A 21,050-nucleotide genomic window follows, 5' to 3' on the forward strand; every position below is an offset into this window, starting at 1 on the left:
ATCTGTGTCACCTTAAATAAGGAAGAAAGAGGGGTGAGTAACAGGGGAGTCACTCAGTGAGGTATGAGATGCTAAACCCGAAATTCATGGACTTGGACATAGCACTCCGAATAAATATAATTTAATCCTAACATATGACAACCATGGCACCGAAAGTACCCAAGAAACAAACAAGATCCCTAGTTACGGGGTAAGTGCCCGCACACCCCCAAATAGAGGTCTCCCCCTATAAGAGGCTTCCTATATAGGACTAGTGCCCATACACACTGCCCGGAGACGCTTATCGACCTCTAGGCTACGGTCAACAGGTCGACTAAGCTGACCATAGCAAACCTCAACATAAACACCCGACCTACAGAAGTACATCTCTGTATTCGGCTAACAATCTCATGACTCCTCATAAACAATTACTTTTATTCACCAATTCTAAATGAAACAATCACGTTGAACCATCTAGACCCCTATATCCGGTTTAAGCAAAGAACCTAAAAACTAAACAAGCAATGACAGACTCGATTTCACACAGACGGAATACATTAGAAATAAATTATACTTATTCGAGGTCCTATGCTGTGTACGAGAAGTTCCGAAGTAGACCCTCACCTTAGCTAATATTGGAGATGAATCACAAAAATGCTCCACGATCTCGTCCAACAAAACTCAGTCCAACTTTAGAATTAATTACTTGAAATACAAGTAACACTAAAGTTGCATGATTGCATCCTGCACGCATGTGCATGAATAAGGTTTACGTTATAATTTGCTTCTTGCACAAGAAACAACAGGGAAGACACATTAACCTTCACGGCTTTGGCTTGGGACGTCGGATCTTGGACTCCGATGACATGAACTGCAACTCCGATGGCTCACCATTATTGAGAGTGTAGAACGGCACCGGAAGTGTCATGATGCGCTGGCTCCGTCTCTTCTCCACGTCTACATCTCGGTTCCAAATCATAACTTCAACCGTATCACCAACGATGGCTTCTAATAGCATGATTGCACCTTCGGTGATGATGTCTATGACCTTCGGTGGTGGCTGGCGCTGGGGTGATGAAGACCGTGGTGGTTGATGTTTAACGCTGCAGTAGATCGTGTCTAGCTCCTCCGTATCTCTCGGTTATGATCACAGCCATGAAGAGGGTTGATAAAGGGTCCGGCGCGGTAAGGATCTCAGACCCTCCTCCGGTGAGATGATCACGACGGTGGTGTTGCAAACGGTAACTGCGACGATCACATTGTTCTCCGGACAAGAGTTCAAGATGAATGACGAGTGGCGGCGGTGCAAATAAATCTCCAAACCAACACAGTATGGAGGAGAGAAATCAATAATGAAGGAGAAGATCATGGCTCATCTCTCGTTCTCTGTGTTGTGATGTTGACAGCCAAATGAAGAATAGGATACATATACATATATGTAACACGATTAGGTTTAAGGAAAGGTGGATGAGTAGTGGTTTAGTAATAATAATTAAACTAAACCAGCTTTGGTTCTTGAAACATAATTAATTATAAACCAAACCAATGTGTCTAGTGAACCGGGTCGTTACAAAATTACTCCATCTTTGATCTTCATTGGATGAATTGTGAGAATCTGTGAAGAGTTCTCAATAGGAGTAGGAAGAGTTTTTTTCATCATTTTCTTAACTTTTCTTTTACTTGTCTAGTGAGAAGGATGATCCTTCCCACCATCAGGAGTGATGGTGAGGACTTAAAAAAAGAGCTCTTGAAGCATGATTGGATCAACTTGGAACAGAAGGGTTATGACGGCTTTTGCATTAGAGAATGGTTTAAACCTTCCCTTGCACTTGATCTTGTAATAAATTACTCCATCTTTGATCTTCATTGGATGAAGAGTGAGAATCTGTGAAGAGTTCTCAATAGGAGTAGGATGAGGTTTTCATCATTTTCTTCTTGTCAGGCCAGAATGGCACCACTCACCCCCCTCATTTTAGCACTTTACAAGTGCTTATCACATGTCTCATCAGATTGCTCTCCATCAATAACTGTTTTCATAGTAACAACCACTCCATTTCTGATCTCGCCATTGTGAGTCTATTCAAAATTGATGGTTCCACAATATTCAAATGTCATCATTGGAGACTTGATGGGGCAAGAGATTGTATTGTTGACATTGTGGAGAATCTCCATCTTGTTAGAGAAATCGATGCAAGCACCCACAATATCAAGGAAGGGTGTGCCTAAGATCAATGGTACTCTCCTCTTGGTCATCATATCAAAAACAGTGAGGTCTATGAGAATGGTGCATGCCCCAATCTTCAAAGGAAATCCTCGATGAGACCATTTGGAATTGTAGAAGAAAAATCCCCAAAATCATGAGTGAAGAAGTGTTAGTCTCCTTGTTCTTAATCCTTAAGCTCTTCACCATCTCCAGTGAGACTACATTCACAGTTGCACGAGAATCAACAAGAACAACATCAAGTGCGAATTCAGCAAGGTTATGTGAACTTCCTTTGGTTTTCAAGTTTAGGAAATATTTGGGTAGGACTGGAGGATCAATCTTTGATGTAGAGATGTCGGGGAGTTCTGCTACTTCCTCTCGGTTAGACAAAATGTACTTGATGAACATCATTTGGACATAAGCATCATGCATATTTGTGATCTCTGGAAGCTTGACTCCTGCATCACTCATGTATGTTCTGAACTTAGAGATCACCTTATTTTGAGCTTTAGTGATAAATCTTCCTGGAAATGAGAGCTTGTCATAAGGTGATTGCTCAACCTTAGGAGTTTCTTCCAGTTCAACCTCCTTCAACTTCTGCCCAGCGTTCTCATTAATTGATGTCTCAGCCTTGTGTCCAACTCGCTTCACAACTTTTTCTTCAACCTTCTTTACAGCTTGTATCTCAACCCTCTCCACAACCTTGTCGTCAGCCTTCTCCACGATATGTACTTCAGCCTTGGCTACAATCTCTGTCGCAACCTGTCAAATCTCAGTTCCATACAATAGTTTTAATCTCATCCACTTTTTTTCTCATGATCATTCAATTCAATCTCAGAAGCATAAGTATAGAGGATGAAATTGCAATACTCTTTGGGATTCTGTTGTGATGTCCCTATAGATATCTCATTGGGCGCTTGGATGTTGAGGTCATAGAAGCAAACTGATTCTCCAATGATTTGAAGCTTGAGGAGAGGTTGGAGAATTTATTGTTGAGGTTAACGTAATTTACATCAACCTTGTGTGGAGCTTCTTCAATTAATCTCCAATGGTCTTCTCTTGTCTAGATTGAGATTCCAAGATCTGTTTAAGAGCTATATATGTACTAATCTCTTGTGGAGACGAAGAACCGGCTTGACCTTGAGGTGAATGGTAGTTGGGTTTGGGTGGGTAGCCACTTTGGTGATTGATGTACGATGGCTTCTGCTGGTAGTTATTCTGATAATGAAAGTTAGGCTCCTTCTACCATGTACCATTAGCATTGACGAAACACATCTCTTGTTGACCTTCTAACCCGTCAACTTCAGTAGACTCAGTGGCATGTTTCTTCACTTCCTCACCAACAAAGTTAACTTGCCCTTATTGCACCCTATCAAAGAGAAGAAAGTCTAGCCACCACAAGGGGAGGGGGTAAAGATAGCATAAGAAGATAGCGTTCTAGTCGAGAATGCTATCTTTGACATAACTAATTTAAGATAGCGTTTTTTTACTTCGATGCTATAAAAAGCCGCATATATAATATCATTGTACATTAAAACGCTATCTTTACTCAGGCGAAAAATGATTGATTTTCCTTCTTACTCTCATTTCACTTTCCCCCTCATTTTATTCTTTAAATATTTACATACAAAAAAGGAAAATTTTCTATTGGTTGAAAGTAATACACAAGGATTGCAATCTCTACCCTTAATTGTTTTTAATCCAAAGGTGGAGATTGTGTTTTAATTTGTCCTCTCCTTTTGACTTCTGAAACACGGCGACAGAGAGAAGTGAGATGAGACAGAGAGAGATGAGAGATTGCAAGGGAAGAAGACGGAGACCGGCCTGAGTTCGTCGCCTTTGTCACCGTCTGAGTTCGTCGCCGTCGACCTGTCTCTACTCCTCGTCACTTTGTTCTTCCGGAATCTGTACTCCTCCTGAGAACGCCCCTCTCTCCTCTGCAGCCGAATCCGAAACCAACACTCGTCTCACTCTCAATCTCCTCTCACGTCTGCTCCTTAGGTTCTCTCTCTCTCTCTCTCTCTCTCTCTCTCTCTCTATATATATATATATATATATATATATATTCAATTTCACTAAACAACAGATCTGAAAAAAAGTCCTTAAAGTTTGTATCTTTATGTAGGTCTGGTGCTTCCTCTTCAAAGAACAGATGAAATCCACATCCCAAACCCATCTTGGATGCAATCTCCTTCCTACGAAGAGGCTTGGAACGAGCCACATATATGGTTTAGACAAAACAAAGTTTTAATTTCTTTTTAGAACAGTGATTCAGTCATTGGTGATATACAATCCCACAGATCTTTAGTTGTGGGAGGGGACTATTGTTAGAGCTTCAAAATGTTGTTCAAGTGTATTTCTTTGTGTTGGGTTTCTAGTTTGTGCAAGGCTTCCAAGAAACTTAGGATTGATTCTCAGATGTTTTCTTGTGCAGATGAAAGTTGCTTTTGGAGGTGTGGATTCTGTGAGTCAGCCACCACATCAACCTGACCGTAGCAATGAGTAGACAGGAACCTCAAATGCTCTTGCATTCCCAGGTATTGTGTTCATATCACCTGTTTTGCTTATGTTGATGAAAGACGAAAAAAAATAGTTTATTCTCTAATTTAAATTTTTGTTAAACATTGCTCGATGAGTAAGGTTCTAAGAGTACCCAAAAGGGTGTGACAGAATGCTCTCTTGTTGTTGGTCCAACTTTACATCCAAAGGGCTTGTAAGTATTAACCTTTTGTCGTTTGTTTCGTTGATCTGGATGCTAGTTGATGCTTCTACTTAATGGCAAGGATGCTGATTAAAAATATTTTGTATCTTCATGTTCTTATGTAACTCTTGCTTCAGCTGTGTGTTAAGAGACAGAAAATGTTGGAAGACATGGAAAAAGACTTTGAAGGTATATTCTCTTTGAGACCTGTTTTTAAATCTAAAAGAGTGTTTGATCTCTCTCTATGTGTTTTGAATTTGATTTTTTTTTCTTGTTACATGAAGGTGGACAAGAGGCAGATAAGTTTGATGGAGGAGGAGGTAGCAAAAGCAGTGGATCGTTAGACATTAGGTTTAGAGTGGAAAAGATCCAAGCTCCTCTGTGTGATTGGAAGACGGCGACGTTGGAGTACTCGTTGTGACGGCGTCGGTCGTGGTGTGGTGCGGCGCTAGAAGATAGAACTTTAGGTATAGAATTTTAGGTGTAGGCTTAATATTTTTGAAAAAATTGGTTTAGTTTTGTTTAGTTTGATATACTGGTCATAAATATGTAACCAATTTCAATATATAAAAAAATTAAAAAAAAATTATTTGAATTTTTTTTTAATTTTTTAATAATGCTATAATAACAATTATTATCAGCTATTAGAAGTTATACAATTGCACAATTAATAAAACGCCATCAAACTAATATTTTAACATAGCACAAGCTAAACGCTATCTAAAGTGTCCGAGAAAAGGAAGATACAACGTTCGCCATAACGCTGCGATATCTTGCAATAGCGTTTTCCTCATGCTATATATATGAGACGTTTTCTTGTAGTGAGCCTTTCGTTCAAAGACTTGAGCTCTTTGTTAGTGTGCATATCATCACCCCAGCTCCTCTGTTGATAATGTCAAACTCGTCACTATAAATGGAGTCACTCTGAGCCATGTTATCCACAAGCTCCATTCCCTCATGCAAATACCTTTCCAAGAACTTTCCATTGCTTGCAATGTCAAGCATGTTTCTGCATTTAGGTAAGACTCATCTATAGAAGGTGCTCATTAAACTCTCCATGTTAAAGCCATGATGAGGACATCTCAAGGTATAGCCCTTGAATATTTCCCAAGATTCACCAAAATCTTCTAAGTTCTTTTGTTCAAACCTAGAGATCTCATTTCTTATCTTGGCAGTGTTTGAAGCGGAGAAGAACTTTATTAGGAAGGCTCTCTTGCATTCATCCCATGTAGTGATATATCTTTGTGGGAGGTTCTTCTCCCATGTGTGGGTCTTGTTCCCCAATGAGAATGGGAAGAGCCTCAACTTTAATGCATCTTCAGAAATGCCATTTATCTTCACCATTTCACAATACTTGTCAAAGTTATCCAAGTGGTCTAGTAGATCCTCCAAAGCAAGACAATGGTACTTGTTGTTTTGGAATGATCAAGTTTGACTTGTTCTCAAAGTTTTTGTTTTCCACAGCTGGTGCTCTTATGCCACTTTTATTCCCATGGATATTATGCTCATCAAAGGTGCCAATAACCCTAGCATTTCGTGGAGGGTGCTGTGACATAAAGTTTGCAGCTCCTTCGCCATTTGGCCATTGAGCAGCTCCTATAGGAACTCCCTGAGCATTGTATCCATGGATATCAGCTCCATAGACATCTTCCTGTTGTGGCTGAATCTGATTATGTTCCATCTCAAGCCCAATCTATCCAAATGAGCATGTCGTTATTCTTCTCTTCTATTTCTTGCTAACTCTCTTTCCAAAGCCTTGATGTCTTCAACTCTAGGTACAAGGTGTGTTAAGGCTCTACTTCTCAGGTTCATGCACATGTCATTTAAAGAGAGATGAAAATAGGTATTAGTAACCAATATAAAGAAAGTAAGACTCTTAGAGGGGTGTATTTAATCTAAAGTTTGAGATGATTTGATTTTTAATGAAGTTTTAGATGATTTAAATTAATTTAAGAGTTTAAAATGATTTTTATTAAACCACTCTAGAATATTATCTAAAACCATGAGATTTGAGTTCTAATTTTTTTAACTAAGAAACTTCACCCAAACACTCTAAAATCACTTTAAAACTTCAAAACTCCAAAATTTAAAATATTTTCAATAACAGTGGTTTTCATATTATTTTATGAAATATCAAGTTCAATAACAATGAATTTTAGATGAAATTTGAATATTCATGTCTAAATAACAGTGGATTTTTCATTTTAATACAAATCACCTAACACTCTCAATTGAATACACCCTCCTTAGTCTCCAACAATGACTAAATCTCAATGTCAAAATCAACTTATAACTGGCAATGGTGCCAAATTTGATAATAAATAATTGCTCAATCATATGATCAAAATAGTATAGAAGGTAAAATTTCCTCGAGAAGAATCAATTAATAATTTATAAAAGTTTTTTTATAAATGTACATACCCCTTATATATTAATAGATAAACATTTAAAAAGTTGTAACATGTAGTTTGTATTAATTTAAAAAGTGTCATGCTGAGTTGTCAAGGTAATTGGAATGTTAATTTTGCTTACGTGACGGCTTGAGAATCAATTGAATGTTAGTCCAAAATTAAATTGCTAGGAAATGTTATATTATATAGTATGTCCATTATGCACTATTCATTTATCAAATTGAAATTATTATATATTCTTTCCTTAAATAAAAGCTACGGAATTGCCTAATGTGATTAAGATATATACGAAAATTAGTGATTTTAAATAATAAAGATTTGCTAACAATTTGTATATTTTCTATCATTTTTGTTTAATTATTTATTATTAAAATGAATTACACAATTATATTAATCATATAATAAAAAATAGATTTTTTTTATTTATGTTGTATTTTAAATTTCTCAAAACGAGTATAAATTACTAAAACTGTTAAAAGTTTCACATCAACTTTTGTGATCAAGGTTTAAATTTTTTTTCTATAATAAGATACAATGATTATAAAATCATATGAATAAATAATTTTATTTTAATAGGTGTTTATGTTAATATATATATATATATATATTTCATATTGTTTAAATTAAACTATACATCATATGAAAATACATACTTATATTTTGATATCTGTGTTGAACATATATTGAAAAGTTAATATTTTAATTTTAAAATCTTCATTGTTTTTTTTAAATGATTATAAATTATTGAAACCACTAAACATTCCACATTAAAAAAAAATCGTTGGTGTAAAATTTTATTACACAAATATGCAAATAATCATAAAATCATATGAGTAGAAACCTCATTTAATAAATATCCATATTAAAAGTATACTATATATCTATGTTAATATCATTTAAATTTAATTATATATCAGATACGATAGATAAGATTGATTGTTTTAATTTATTTACCCTAAAATGATTTCGAATAAACAAGAGCGGTCGTTTGATTTATATGTGCATGTCAATTTATTACATAATAGTAACTGATTTCTTAGTTATTTAATATATAATTATTATTTTATCATTTCATAATATGCAGAAAAACATAAAAGAAATAATAAATATAAAATATTTATTCTGCACAAGACGCTGATCTTAACCTAAGTATGTATCTCTTAAATACTTTTAAATTTTAAACATTTTCTAAATCTCAGGCCAAAACAAAATAACGAAATGAGAATAAACTCAAATATAAATATTTATAACGAGCAATAACCAAAATAAAAAAAAAGACACAAAAATGAGAAAAATATTGAAGATAGATAGGTTTGGCACGTGAAAATAAACTTCTCATAACCATAATTAACTTCTAAATTGCTAAATCATGATATAAAACCGAGTTGACATAGTTTCATTGTAACCAAATAGTAGGCCTGAGATTTTTCGGCCTAAACGTTAGGTTCTTATGCGATAAATAATTTTTTGACCTAAAATATTTTTAAAAATAGGATCACCTCATCAGTAAACAAATTATGTACTTAATAAAAAAAATTTAAAAATTGTTTAAGGGCCAAAAATATTAATTCGATCAAGAATATAAATTTTATTTTTTCATACGATATTTCTCAAATAATTTTCATATAAATTCACCATGCGCAAGGCGCAAGTCTTATCCTAGTTATGTAATAAATCATAAAACATGTAACTATGAAATTGGATATACATATTATGTAATTTTGTGTGACAAACCATATATCATGCATCATTTGTATATACAATAATGTCTAAAATAATACGAGTCGAGACCATTCAATAGTTAGGTACCAAAACGAGATTAGAGGATACAAACCGAGCAAGGTTTGATTTGTATTACCAGAGAGCAAATTAAGAGAAAATGAGATTGATAAAAAGGTAATTAAAACGGTTTAGGGAAGCAAATCACGTGTTAGACATGTCAACAAAGTTAAAGATTAATGTCATGTAACCATTGTGAAATAGCTGAGTCACCACTCTGAAATAGTACAGCCTTTCACGTTTTAATTTAATCATGTTCTCCAATAATAGTATGATACTCTTCATTTTAATGAATTAATAGAACTTTGATTTTGTACTTACGGTTTTTTCCATATTCAAATTTTAAATTTCAATTTTAATAGTAATTTTGATTTTTATTGGCGAGATATAACTTAAACATAATTAGATTTAGTGATGTAAAGTTATATTGGGACAAAAAGTATAACTTGGCATGACTAAACCTAATTATACCAAGTTATAAAGTTATACCAAATTGTACTGAAACGATAGCACAACTTGATAAACTATTTTCTGGATCTAGTATACTTTTTAAGTTTTTAGAATTTTCCATTAGCTATCCGATCTGAGTATTTGATTGAAATTGAATCATGAGTAGAGGAAATCAACTAATAAACTAAATAAAAAAAATATAAGAAGAAGAAGGTATGAGGTTGAGTTTACTAAATTTTATAAATGTTTAATAAATAATTTTTAAATACTTATAAATAATTTATGAATGCGGTTTACCTTTTTTGTCACAAACTTAAAGTATTTTAAAAATATTATTAAAAATTAAAGTGATATTAGTGATTTGTGATGAAAAAGACATGGATTTTTTTTTAGCAACAAAGACATGGATTTTTTTTTTAGCAACAAAGACATGGATTTTAAAACAAACAAATTAACAGTTTAGTGAAAAAGGTATGGTATTTCCCTTTATTTGCTGCTTTGTGCAGGATCATTGCAATATACATATACGTTTCCGAATCATTTTTGGATTCTAGTGATTTGAAGTTAGTTCATTTATATATGTGGCAAATTGAAAGACAAGTACTTGTTAATTGTTTGTCTCCAAAAAAAAATTGGTTTATTTGGGTATTTGTTGTCATGTCTCCTCTGTTGAGAAGGTTGTGCTCAATTTTAGTTTTTTTATAGAAATTGTTTGAAATATCATAAGTTAGATACCATTTTTCAAAAAAAAAAATCATTTAAAAATAATTGAATATTTGAATTTACAGTTTAATGATTATTGTTTAAGATTTAGTATTTAGGAGGTGGGGTGAATTTATAAACTTCTATAAATGATTCTTGAATATTTATAAATGAATTTATAAACTTCTATAAACTTCATTTTTTACAGAATACAGAAGTAATACTAAGAAGAAAGAAAAAATAAAACTAGAAATGATTGTAAAACTACAACCGCAAGGACAAACCAAAGAAGAACTAGTAAACACAACGCAAAGGTGAAACAACCATCCCAAGAGCGAAAACAGCGGATGAAAGGAAAATGTCGCAGCTCGTACCGTCGCACTAGCTGGAGTTTTCATCTTTGTTGCCTATCTATCTTCTAATCCATTATCTTGTAATGGAGCTTGAAATTTTTAATCTAATGAAATAGTTTGTTAAAAAAAACTCATAGTAACATTTGATGTATTTTTAGCAAAAAAAAAACCTTTGATGTATTTATCCTACATTCGAAACATGTCTGTTTTTTTTATTTGAAAACATCTATCCATTTATTAGTGAAGACTTCTCATGATTTCACTCTCATTTCATATACAAAAGAAAAGATAACCAAAAAATCCAAAAACAAAAGACCATTTTAGAAGCTAGTTCAAGAATTCATTGCCAAACCTCCTCCGTTATGAGTCATTAGTTTTATGGGCTAATTCAGCTCTTATATCTTAATCATTTTAAAATTCAGCATGGACGACCAAAGGCAAAGGTGAATCAGTTTGGGTATCCCAAAAAAGCCAACTGGTTAACGAAAAGGTTCCAAAACTCGCTAGGCATAACGCATACGACATATCCGTGCTTATTAAAAATGCGGAAAAAAATTGGAGACTACGCGGAGGTTATTTTTATAAAGTATTTAATTTAAAATATCTTTACAGAATGTAAACGTTTAATATTTATTTATGTCGTTAAAAATCAGGAAGAAGTTGTGGTCCATTGGGTAGTATAACCTTCTTGCTGTTTAAGCCCGTTTTGAAAAGCACAAGAGTGCATTATTTGCTTTTTTATTAATGAAAGGGTAAAATCGTTATTTCTTCTATCTACTTCTTCCTCGAGATTCTCTTTGCCCAGACCTAAAATTGCAGCCGTGTTTTCATATTTTTTAACATAAATCACCATTTTTAAGCTATTTGCTTCAGTTAAACTCGGTTTGTTTTGCTATTACCACTTATACACGATATTTAGACCGATTTCAATAACGAAATCACCAAAACCTGAATTTTTTGCTTCTGAGCCGAGTTTTGGAGTGATTATGCCAAAATCGCGGCGGTGAGGCTCGCCAAGCGCTTTTCCGGCGAGGAATCGGACGTTCCGGCCGCGTTTCGAACAGGTAGGGTTTGGTCTGCTTCGATTCTGTATAAGTCTTTCTTGATTTCTCTTCTCGAAGCTCCTTCGTTCGACTCTGGAGATTACCGGCGACTGGGACTTGGATTCCGGCAACTAAGCGGGCCTCGATTCCAAGTTATGCCACTTTACTCTCGTTTTCTTTTTGTCTGTTCCATCTTCTTCTCGTCTCTCTGTTCTGGTTCATAAATGATTGATTTTTCGTATAAGGTTACTTTTTGCTGTTTGTTATAATTTTTGAACCTACACAGTCTCTTCTCACAGTGCTTACTGTACATTTTCCAGATCGAACAGGCTTTGATAGAATCAATGACGGTTCTCAAGAGGTACGTCCTGAGGCTCTTCATGTCCATCAAGTACATAACAGCAAACGTGGTGGACAGAAACAACGGGAGAGTAGTGACAACAGCTTCAACCGTGGAGCACGCAATCAAGAACTCACTAGAGTGTGGCCGTACTTGCAATGCCAAAGCAGCTGCTATTGTTGGAGAGGTTTTGGCGATGAGGTTGAAAGTAGAAGGGCTCCAAGATGGGCAAGGACGAGGTATCCACGCAGATGTCAAGAAAGAAATTGAAAAGAAAGGGTTCAAGAGTCGAACCAAGGTATGGGCTGTTATTAACTCACTAAAGAACAATGGTGTTACACTCATCCTTGATGATTATGATGCTGATGATGACAAAGATTATCATGATCGTTCGTATGAGGGTCATCGTTAAATTCACGAGCTTTACTTTCTGTGTCATCTTCCTCCAGCAGTTGTGGAATCTTAAATTTGGTTCTGTAAACTTGGAACAGTAAAATCTTTGTAAAGAGTGTTCAAGATAAGTACTTTAGTTTTCTTTTCACGTTTATAACAATGAAGTTTCCTGTGTATTTATCGAAATAATTCACAAGTATATATTATAAGTTAAAAAATGATGATCTAGATGCATAATAACAGAACAATCGGCTTGGTATTTAGAATCACTGATGTTGAGAAGAAATGAAATCACTGGCGAGCGGTCCGACCGGTGGGTCTACCGAGCTTTCCTTGCATCCAATCCTTAAGCATTTGCAATGCTGCTTTTGGCTGATCCATTGGAACCATGTGTCCAGCATCGTGGACCTGTAAAAGGTTTTCCCCATTTCAATTAGTTTCATTTTCGTTCTGTGTTTATGGGTTTTGTTTGGTTTACCTTGAGGAAAGTGAGTGAACCGTGGTTCTTCATTAAACCGGCTTCTCTATTATCTACATTGAATGGAACAGTTGCAGCTGCTACAAACTCTTTTCGGCCTGTCCATTCCATCTCGTGAACCCATTTCGAGTTTCCTGTCAAGAACGTAAACCAAGAAGAAGATATTCAATCAGTCTCAGCTTAAACGGTTGAGCAGAGACAAATATAGAACCAAACGTTGTAACTAGCATCAGAACCGGAAATAGACACCAAGTACATGGACATAGAGCAAAGGAAGCCTACCGAGCCAATTGCAGATGAGATCGTATTCTCCAGCATAGATAAGCATCTTGATTCCATCTTCGAGGAGAGCGGGAATCCCGACCTCAAGATTCCGCATCCAATCCAGCTGCATTGCATCATAGACGGCAGTACTGCAAGACACAAACTCGATATCTCCAACACCTAATGCCGTACGAACGGATTTCTGGTTCAAGAACTTCTCCATGTTCGAGAAATCATAGCATAAGCTTCCTTTACATTGTTTCCTCACGTCGTAATACTTCAAAAAATAGAGACGTCAAAACAGAGAGAAGTCTTGTAAGTTACCTCAAGAAGAAGAAAGAAGTAAAAATGGATTTTCTGAATAATGTTTTGATGCTCACGTTTACGTTTCCAGCGATATTCATGATCTTTTGGAATATGTTGTTGCAGACAATGTAAGAAGACGCACAAGCTTCACCACCTCCATCAGCGCCTGAAAAAATCGCATAAAAAGAAAGTTTTGTAAAGATTTTTTAAAAATCAACGTTTTTGTAACGTTTTTGAAAGAAAAACGTTGACAAATATTTACCGCATTCTTTGATGGATTGTTGGCAACTTTCGTAATCACGGTTGAGGTTATCGTGATCAGATTGTGAGATCAACTTCATGTCTAGCGCGTAATCCGCGTATGCAGCATATTGGATCTCTGGGTTGGTCAAACCATTACCAATCGCAAAGCCCTGATGTAAACCGGGTTAGTTTATCCCAGGTTGTATAATAGTAAAAAAGGGTGATACAATTTAACAAGAAAATTGTAGAAACAGGGGTGAAATTTTTACCCTAAGGTTGATGTGAGTTCCTTCCTTGTTCTTGTTTCCACGGTGAACTCTTGAAGCCAATGCCGGAATGTAATGTCCGGCGTAGGATTCACCGGTAATGTAAAAATCATTCTTCACGAACTGTGGATGTTCTTTGAAAAATGCCTGCAAAGAAAGCAACAACATTTTAGAAAAAAAAAAAGGAGGTTTTCAAGTACATATTTTGTGATGAAACAGAGGAAAGTACTGAAACCGAACCTGTAAGAAGTCGTAAAGGTCATTACTGACACCATCCTCATCATGTCGGAGATCACTTTCGTCCGATGTGTAACTAAAACCAGTCCCTACCGGTTGGTCCACGTAGATTAGATTTGATGCCTAAACATTAAATTAAAAGAAGCTAAATATTAAAATCAAAAGAAGCTAAAATCAAGTGGTTGAGATTATTGGTTTCTTGTCGGGATGAGAAAACGTGTTTTGGTTGACCATTTTTCTAACCAACCTTGTCCCAACCGAAATCGTTCCAAGCAAGAGATGAGTTGTTGGAGACGGTGAACGGTCCGTTCTCATAGAACAGAGCCAGTTCGCTGCTGCAACCGGGTCCACCGGTTAGCCAAATCACCACAGGATCTGCTTTGTTGCTTCTTGACTCGAAGAAAAAATAGAACATCCTGTGAATAAATTGAGCATTAAAATCCCGGTTTAGTGGTACTACCAAAGTAAATCGGAAAAGTGCCAACTATTGAATTTGCTGGTTTTGTCCGCATTGGATTTAGAATAAAGGACAATAATGTTTTAATTTAGTGAAGAAATTTAACCCGGAGTGGTTGAACCGGTTTAATTATGGTTTACCGGTTATAACAAAATAAGTTACCTGGCTGCTTTTGAATTAGGAAGTTTGTAGTAACCAGCATGGTGACCAAAATCCTGAAGCGAAGGAGAACCGCCGGAGTCACGACGGTCAATGGTCGCCGGTAAATCAAAGTTTCTCTCGACGAGTCTCGGAGCCTCAGAACCGTCTTCAGGGATGACATTGACATCACGGGTAGGCATCAAGTTGAAACCTTTGATTAACCTCTCCGCCGTAAGAGTGGGCAAACTCGCCGACGAAGAGAATGATAAAGGGTCGTTTGTGACAGGTTTGGAATTTGAGGGGGGGAAATGAGAGAAAAGGAATATACAGAGGAACAATGTGAGAAATGATGTTCTCGAGTCCATTTTTTTTTTGTGTTTGGAGTTTTTGTTTGTTGTGTGAGAGAGTTGGGTTATGGGATCGAAGAGATGAATGTATTTATAGAGTTGGCTGGTTTAGTTGCTCGTATACAAAAGAATAGCAAAAAAAGCAAAAAAGTGATATAGTTTCCCAAATATTTTATTTTATTATATTTGCATACGAAAAACTGTCAATTTTTATTTTTATTTGTTTGCCACCTCGAAAAAGGTAATCGGTTGCTCGAAGAAAAAACCCGATTCGAAAGCTTATATTTAACCCTATTTGAGAAAATTCAACCTCGGTATTCAAAAGAAAAAAAATCAACAGAAATTTTTATAATAGTGATTTTTAATTTTTAAGTTTTTGTTAAAAAATAGTTTTAAACGAAGAAAATGATCAAAATAAGTTTTTTTTTTATAATCCAGGTAATCCGGACACCTCGAAAAAAACTCGACTAGCGCTTAAGTACACCTCCGCAGAAAGCATCTTGAAGAGCCGCATTTTTATCTCGTTTTAATCGACGATGACCAGCGGGATTCGAATCCGGATCCGTATTGAGGCCAAAGCTCCCTCAAAATCACTGGACCGTTCTCGCTTGGTTAACCAAAATAAGTTTTATTAAAGGGTAAACCATATGGTTAACTAATCTAGACTTAGGGTTTAGAGTTTAGGGACGGAGATTCGGAGATAAGTTTCAAATTAAAAAAATAAAAAATAGCTAGAGGTTGATTAAACAAATATCGTTCTCACTCACTTATTGAGTAGTTGCCATATAGGTTTAAATAAAAAATACATTTTAAATTTATTAAAATCTAGTGAAAAGTATATCCATCATAGAAAATCGATCAGATGGTAGAAATAAAATCATCTGTTCACAATAAAAAATTGAAGAAATCTAACCAGAAATTTGATGTTGTTGGTTATGATATTTATAAGTTCTCCTAGAAAAGAAAGATAAATATATATTGGAATTGTGAGAAGAACCTTTTTGTAGCCACTCTTAGGATTTTTTAGTTTTTAGTTTCTTGCTGTGATAAACCCAACTTGCTCTATCGAGAAATATCTGTATATGATTGCGCTTGTTCAAGAACTCATGACAACACAAATTAAATTAAGATGGATACACGTACCTACCGGAATATTAGAATCTTTAATTTTATGCACATAAATTTTCGCAATTGCAATTAATACTCTAGAAAAGGACAAAAGACAAATGCAGTATGTTTGTGTGAACGCTAGCTATTTCGTTTGCTTTCACTTACTGTCTGTCCAAATCTTTGCTTTAATTTAAATCTTTCGCATAAATTGTATTTCTGTTAAGAATCCCTTAGACATGGATTTATTTTCCCTTTTTAAACATTATTATGGAACTTTACTAAAGACTAGTGATCTTTTGCACGCTCCAAAAACTTATTTAAATCATTTTTATATACTAAATTACAAGTCATTTGACAAATACGATTCTCACACATGGTAAATTTTTTTAATAAACAGAAATGCAAAAAATTGCAAATGTAAAAGAAAACAGTTTCCTTTATCAACTGATTTATGTTAATTAATGTTATATACAAGCTAGCAATCTCTAATATTTTCACACTACACCCATAATTTCCTCTTCAATTCGTTCAACTTTCTTTTGACTCATGTTGCCATATATTTAAATTCATTTAGAAATAGTAAGTTCCTTTATTTTCTGCAACAACTCCATTGATTATCTCTGAAATTGTAAGTTCCTTAATTTTTTTGCTCCATTTCCATTAATCAAAAACTTTTACACTTTATAATTCTCTCTGATGTTGATTAATTATTTGAGTTAACAATTTTACAAAGGAGATAACTCAAAATTGTACCTCGAATATAACACTTTATAACTAAAACAAAAACTCAAAAAATAAAATATATAAATCATGTTGGTAACATTTTTGAATTATCCTTTACATATACTAAACACAAAATACCTGACCAATAAAATTATAACACATGGCGTGTGTTTACAATAAAAAAAAAACAGAAATGCAAAAATGTTCAAATGTTTCAAATGTAATAAATAAAACAGTTTCGTTTATCAACTGATTTATATTATTTATATTCTATACAAACTAACAATCCCTAATATCTCTCACACTACAACCATGATCTTCCCTCGAAATCCTTAAACTTTATCTTGACTCATGTTGCCATATATTTAAATTCATTTAGAAATTGTACGTTCCAATTTTTTTTTTTTGCAACAACTCCACTGATTCTCTTTGGAATTGTAAGTTCCTTAATTTTTTGCTCCAGTTTCGTTAATCAAAAACTTTTACTGAATGTATCCACACTGTCATATCTACAATTATAGGTAAATGCTTCGATTGATGAGATGACGTATTAGAGTTGATTTAAAATAAAAGTTACATTTTGAAATGTAACTTGCAGTAAAAATAATACGGTAGAATCTGTAGATTTATGTGGTAAATTCACGGTAAAAATATAAGTTACTAACTCTTTAAAGTAAATGACTGGTAACATTTTGATGTATAAATGTAGTATTTTTATTTAAAATAAAAATAATAATGATTATTATTTATTAATATTAAAAATAATAACATTTATTATGAATTTAATCTTTTACTTCCTCCGTTTCATATTAAGTGTCGTTGTATAAAAATTTTTTCGTTACAAAATAAGTGTCATTTTCGACTTTCAATACAAAATTTATTAATTTTATATAACACTTTATTTTTCTATTGGTTGAAATATGGTTAGGTGTATAGGTAATTGTGTTTTATATAGAAAATATACAAAAAATTTTTTTCTTAATTTGTGTGCAAAAACCCAAAATGACACTTAAAATGAAACAAAGAGAGTATATACTAAAACACAAGTCATCTGACCAAATAAAATTATGATACATGGCGTTTGCTTACAATTTAAAAAAAAAAAAAGCAAAAAATGTTCAAATGTTAGAAAATAACAGTTTCATTTATCAAGTGATTTATATTAATTTATTTTCTATACAAACTAACAATCCCTAAGATCTCTTACACTACACCCACGATCTCCCCTTGAAATCGTTAAACTTTCTCTCTAACTCATGTTGCCATATATCTAAATTCATTTAGAAATTGTACGTTTTTTTTTTTGCAACAACTCCGTTGATTCTCTCAGAAATTGTAAATTCCTTATTTTTTGCTCTAGTTTCATTAATCAAAAACTTTTACGAAACATATCAACACTACCAAATTTACAATTTTAGAAAAAGACTTTGATTGGTGTGATGTAGTATTAGAGTTGATTTACAATAAAAATTACATTTTGATGTAATTTGTAGTAAAAATCATGTGGTAAAAGCTGTAAATTTATGTAGTGAGTTCACTGTAAAAATATGAGTTACTAAAGTTTTAAAGTAACTAGCTGGTAATACTTTTCATGTATAACTGTGGTATTTTTTATTTAAAACAAAAATAATAATAGTTATTATTTGTAATGTTAACAATAATAACATTTATTATGAATTTAATAAAATAGACTGAAAATATACAATTTACAATAGAAAGGTGTTTATATATTGGGATAATTTGAAAAATGCTCTATTACTAGTTAATATTTTGAAAAGTACACTTTCTTTTACTCTAATGTCTAATGACAAAAGAAAAGAGGCAAAGACCTAAGGTGCAACAATGCTTTTGAAATAGAATTATGGAACGAAAGAGAAACGTTATAGAAATAGAGAATTATTAGCATCATTATTATTATTAATTTTGAATTTATATTGTAATTATAGAAATATCTAATCTTGATCATTTGCGTGTTGAACGATATTTTACTGGTTTGTGATAATGAGTTTTGAAATTTATCAATATCAAAACAAAAGAAGCTAGAAAATGTTGATCTGCAAAGGTACAATAAACTCCACTATCGACTTCTTGCAAATCTTTTAGAGTGTTCTTATTTAGATCCCTACGTTGTTTTCTTGATCAAACAGATCTCTGGAAGTTTGGTCTCTGCTTTTTATCAGTGTATTTTATACAGTCGTGAAAGAAAGAGATAGTTTGGTAACTGACGTAAATGAAAGCCATAAAAATGATTCAATTTTATATTCTATTTCATATCTTCTCTATCTAGAAAGGACCATTTAATAAAGCTTCTCAAATTGTTGGGAAAAAATACAATGAAGAAGACCACAGATGAGATTCGCTTGTTCGCTTCTTTTTTTATCAAAAAAATAAATATGCAGATATATTTAAGAAGATATTGTGTAGATATTAAAAAGATTTTTTTTAAAGATCTTTTTCTTGTTTTTAAATAAATTATAATGATATAAATTGATGATAAAATTAAGTATTCAGATTGGATAATTTAGTAAATTCATAAATACATAAGTGCATTTTTCAAAAAACTTAAACCATGGTGTAATTTTCAAATTAAGATCTCATATAAATGTATTTTTCCAAATTTTCCCTTATATATTTACGTAATTTCGTATATAAAAAGTTTAGTTACCAAACAAAGCTAATAGTTAAACAAAGCTAATAGTTAAAATTAAAGAAATAATTTTGTTTAAATAATAATTGAAATAATATAAGAAATTGTATAAATATTTTTGAAAAACTATTAGATAATTAAGTGAATTAATTAAAAATGGTTTAGTAACTAAAGGAAAGTAAACGTGAGAAATGTTTGCCATGCAATTAAAATATTAAATTTAAAAAGAAATAAAAAGTAAACGTAAGATAGTTGATAGAAAAAATAACTACTGGCTCAAATTCTAATACATACGATTTTGCTTGATGTTGATTAATCATTTGAGTTACCAATTTTACAAAGGAGATAACTCAAAATTGTACCTCAAATATAATACATTAGTACAAACTCAAGAAATAAAAAAATAAATCATGACCGGTAACATTTTTTTAGCTATATTCATAAATCAAACTTAATCAATATATATTAACTCATGTCACCAAATGGTGGCATAACAAATAATAGTCTTCGAAAAAAATTTCTTTCAATGAAATGAGGAAAATAACATAATATGCTATGGATTAATAGGCGGAACGCACTGCAAAATTAGATGATGAAGATTAAAGACCAGGTTAGTGAAACTAAAAACACCCAAACTCTTCATGCTCAAACTCTTTCTCCTTCAATATATTTATAATTTTCTCCTTTCGTAGATATTGACACAAGTTACATACTACATAGTAAAAAAGGTAAAGGTTGGCAAAATATGTAAAGAACACTTTTAAAATGAACTAAATCAATTTTTGATTTGTTGAAATATTTTTATTTGTGCCGTAGTGATAGTTCAGAAATTTGAGAATCACCATAAGAAGAAAAGAAAAACATAGTGTGTTCGATTGTGTGTTCTCTGCGGAAGTGTTGTCACTCCTAACAAGAGGGCTTCTTGATTCTCGTTTTACTACAGCTTGAGGATGTTGGGATAAGCTTGAAAAAAAGAAACTTGAGCTAGGAGTTATCCACCTAATCCTACCAAATTGTAGAATATAGGAATGCTAATATGTTTAGGAGTTATCTAAGTGTGTTACCTATTAGGATTACGAATTATAAGAAGATGCAAGTGTGTTGCATAGCTTATGAGTTTAGAGATTGAGATTGAGATTGAGTTTAAGTTTTGAGTGAGTTTCTTAAGCATTAATAAAGAGAGTTAGTCTTTATACAATCATTGAATTCTATATTTGGTATCAGATCTTAGGAAGAGATGAGTGGGAAGATTGTTACTGCGACCGTGAAACCGAAAGAGGGAGGAGGATCATCTTCCATCCAATTTTCTATGCTAAATTCGACAAACTATACAGTCTGGGCCATACGGATGAAGATAGCGCTTAAAGTACACAAGGTGTGGGATGTTGTTGAAGAAGAATCGAGCACAGGGGACAAAAACGACATGGCCACTACTTTATTGTTTCAATCAATACCAGAGAAGATCATAGTAAAAGTC

At 33.3% G+C, this 21,050-nt stretch overlaps 2 protein-coding genes across 3 annotated transcripts; one reads left to right on the plus strand and one right to left on the minus strand.

The window, feature by feature from the left end:
* The first annotated feature begins 11,298 nt into the window (after nucleotides 1-11,298).
* Nucleotides 11,299-12,508, plus strand: LOC106335854. Of its 2 annotated transcripts, none has more exons than XM_013774499.1 (2): nucleotides 11,299-11,642; nucleotides 11,942-12,508. In XM_013774499.1, exon 2 carries the CDS (start codon nucleotides 11,966-11,968, stop codon nucleotides 12,371-12,373), a length of 408 nt encoding a protein of 135 aa, XP_013629953.1. In that variant the 5' UTR covers nucleotides 11,299-11,642; nucleotides 11,942-11,965; the 3' UTR covers nucleotides 12,374-12,508. The 2 variants fall into 2 exon arrangements, with proteins under 2 accessions (XP_013629953.1, XP_013629952.1); XM_013774498.1 differs by having other exon boundaries at nucleotides 11,301-11,774.
* On the minus strand, nucleotides 12,458-15,186 carry LOC106335853 (serine carboxypeptidase-like 48). The gene is made up of 9 exons (XM_013774497.1): nucleotides 14,768-15,186; nucleotides 14,396-14,564; nucleotides 14,152-14,271; nucleotides 13,915-14,058; nucleotides 13,665-13,815; nucleotides 13,477-13,568; nucleotides 13,115-13,373; nucleotides 12,833-12,966; nucleotides 12,458-12,762 (listed from the first exon to the last, which is right to left on the minus strand). Exons 1-9 carry the CDS (start codon nucleotides 15,109-15,111, stop codon nucleotides 12,646-12,648), a joined length of 1,530 nt encoding a protein of 509 aa, XP_013629951.1. The 5' UTR covers nucleotides 15,112-15,186; the 3' UTR covers nucleotides 12,458-12,645.
* Between the last annotated feature and the right edge of the window lie 5,864 nt (nucleotides 15,187-21,050).

The sequence above is a fragment of the Brassica oleracea genome, chromosome C3, assembly GCF_000695525.1.
Source record: "Brassica oleracea var. oleracea cultivar TO1000 chromosome C3, BOL, whole genome shotgun sequence".
Classification (NCBI taxonomy): Eukaryota; Viridiplantae; Streptophyta; class Magnoliopsida; order Brassicales; family Brassicaceae; genus Brassica; species Brassica oleracea.